The sequence below is a fragment of the Marmota marmota genome, unplaced genomic scaffold, assembly GCF_001458135.2.
Source record: "Marmota marmota marmota unplaced genomic scaffold, marMar, whole genome shotgun sequence".
NCBI classification, from domain to species: Eukaryota; Metazoa; Chordata; class Mammalia; order Rodentia; family Sciuridae; genus Marmota; species Marmota marmota.
The window spans coordinates 47,699,882-47,702,609 of NW_026000005.1; the positions used below are offsets into that span (position 1 = coordinate 47,699,882).

A 2,728-nucleotide genomic window follows, 5' to 3' on the forward strand; every position below is an offset into this window, starting at 1 on the left:
TGGGCAGCAGCACAGGCCTCGGTATGGCTGCTGCGTTGGCCCGTCCACAACCACTAGGCCACACTCCTTTAGAAGCAGCCAGGGATGCGCTGAGCTGAAGGAACGGCTACTTCCCCCACGCAGGACTGTCGCTGATTCTGGGTGCATCTGGAAGCTGAGTCCCATGACGGGGAAAGACAAGGGCCAGAGAGGGAGAAGGAGGGGCTGCAGACCGTGGCTGGACGGGTGTGAAGGTGGACGACGGGGCCTCTCTCTCTCTCTGTCGGTTTCTGCAATGAGGAAGTTCTTTGCAGCTCAGTTTCCTTTCCCTCACTGAGTGCTTGAAACAGGAAGTTAGTCAGTTAAGCTGGTGGCAGCAACAGAGGCGACTGAGAGGGGACGGTGGCAGGTCTGAGCACAGGGCCCTCAGTCGCCCTCGGTGGTGTGTTAGTCCTGGGGGTGGAGGCCGGCCCGCCCGGAGGCCCACACCCGCCATGGTCCCCGCCTGGAACCATGGCAACATCACCCGCTCCAAGGCGGAGGAGCTGCTCTCCAGGGCGGGCAAGGACGGGAGCTTCCTCGTGCGTGCCAGCGAGTCCATCCCCCGGGCGTTCGCACTGTGCGTGCTGTGAGTATGCCACCCTCTTCCCGGGTCCTCGGCGGGCACAGAGACCCGAGGGGTGACTTTGGAAGGCGAAGCTAGCCGGGGGCTGGCCCTGGATGGGTTGTTCTCCCATTGCAGGAAGGAGTGGCCTGTCTGGCACGCTGCCGTCCAGTTTGTGGGGTGGTCCAGCCGAGGCCCACCTGGGCTTGGCCTTGGAGTTCAGGGAGCCCGTCTGGCGGCAAGGTCGGCAGTGCTGGAACTCTCAGAGCCACTCTGCGCCGGGTCCCACGACTCAGCTGCCCATGAACTGTGGTGCTGGGGACGTCCTCGGGCTCCAGAGGCAGGAGAAGGGGGTCTGGGTTCTTTGAGCCAAGAACTCGGGGCTCCGTGGTAGTGGGTGTTAGGCAGCAGTTCACCAGCTAGGTGTGAGTCCAAGAGGCCCAGCTCAGAAGCCCTCCTGCACCCAAGCAGTGGGTCTGAAGGGAGCTGCCATCTGGGGAGCCGAGAGCCTGGGTGGGTTTCAGTTCACCCAGCAGTGACGTTTTGTCCCCAAGAGGAGAGGAGGTCACCCTCATCCCAGCAAATCGCTCCTCTCACGTGAACCCTCTCTTCTTCCCTGGCACTCAGCTGTGTCCCCACCCATTTGGTCAACACCCCCAACAGCTCACTGCCCCCCACCCTTCCCCCCGTCTGGCTTGTGCTGTGGCTGAAAGTGCCAGTTGTCCTGACAAGAGAGCAACCACTTGCTGAAAGTTCCTTTTTAACAACCCCTTCTTGCCCGATGTCCAAGGGAGGCCCTCGCCCCTGCAGCGCTGTGGTCTAACCACGTCCCCCTCTTGGGCCGCAGGCAGTGCCAGGGTGCAGTCAGGAAGGGTGTGTCCACCCAAACACTTCAGGTAGCATCCCTGGGCCAGCAGGAAGGCCCCCTCAAGCAGCTAGAGCCTGCCTGCCTCCAGGCAGGGGGAAGTGGGTGACTGACCACAGCCCTGTTCTGAGCCCTGCTCACGCGGGGACCTGCTGTGCTCAGCGTTTACTGGCTGGTGTCATCCTCAAGACAACTGAAGTGCAGGCCCTCTGCCCTGCAGATGGGGAAACTGAGGTCCGGGCAGGTTAAGTGAGTGGTGACAGTTACCCAAGATCATCTACGCCCAGAGACTGCAGCTAGACCACCAGACTGTGCTGCCACCCTTCCGGCCCCCAGCTGGACATGAGACCAGCCCAGGCTCACAGCCACCCTGCCCTGTTGGGTCGGCAGTCAGCAGCTGCCCCTCTGAAGGCTGACTGCCCGCCCCCCACCCCCACACTTCAGAAGGTCGCAGCAGCCAGGACCTCCAGATGGCACTGCCCTATAGGGACTCACCAATGAAGGGGCCTTAGAAATGACTGAGCTTGGCCTGACTCTGTGGGCCCATGTGACACCCTTGGCCAAAAGTGACTGTTCGGTGTTGGCTATGTCCCCAACATACAGGCCATCTCATTATGCTTCACATTAGTCCTGTGACCGCCCCCCCCCCAGGAGTATGCTTAGGTTGCAGGGGTGGAACCTCAGTCTCTCTGACTCTAAGCCATGAGCATCTTAAAGTCTAGGTGGCAGCAAGTGGACCCAGAGCCCAAGAGGCCTCCAAGAGCCTCTAGGTCGGGGGCCCCTGACTCGAAGGGGACAGACTGCTCAGAGAGGTTGAGCCAGAGGTTGGCCGTGCTGGCAGCGAGGATCCAGGCCTAGGTCCTGTGGTGCTACCCCTGCTTCTCCTCCCTCAGAGTCAAGGCCCTGAGCAGAGGCACCTTAAGGAGGTGCCCATGGTGCCACCTAACGATGCCACCACCTATTAACCCCAGCCTGGACAGCTCCTCAGTCTCCCTGGCCCTCATCCCAAGCTCAGGGCTCCCCTCTCTGCTCTGCTCTGTCAGGGAAGCCACTGTGGGCTGTGGGTAGACATAGGCCAGCAAGCCTTCCAACCCTGAGAAACCCTGTAGGACTCTCACCCTTGATTTTGCCAATTAAGGAAACTTGAAAGTCAGGCACAGTGGCACATGCCTGTAATCCCTGTGGTTTGGGAGGCTGAGACAGGAGGATCACCTCAGCAACTCATCAAGGCACTAAGGACTTAACAAGACTCTGTCTCAAAATAAAACATAAAAGGGGGC

The 2,728-nt window shown here is 60.6% G+C and overlaps 1 protein-coding gene across 1 annotated transcript in view; it reads left to right on the forward strand.

The window, feature by feature from the left end:
* The first annotated feature begins 255 nt into the window (after window positions 1-255).
* Inpp5d (inositol polyphosphate-5-phosphatase D) overlaps window positions 256-2,728 on the forward strand; it is a 108,759-nt gene continuing 106,286 nt past the window's right edge. Inside the window, exon 1 of the mRNA XM_015481580.2 lies at window positions 256-607. Within this exon, the coding sequence (XP_015337066.1) occupies window positions 474-607 (134 nt within the window). The 5' untranslated portion in view covers window positions 256-473. The remainder of the gene's footprint in view (window positions 608-2,728) is intronic.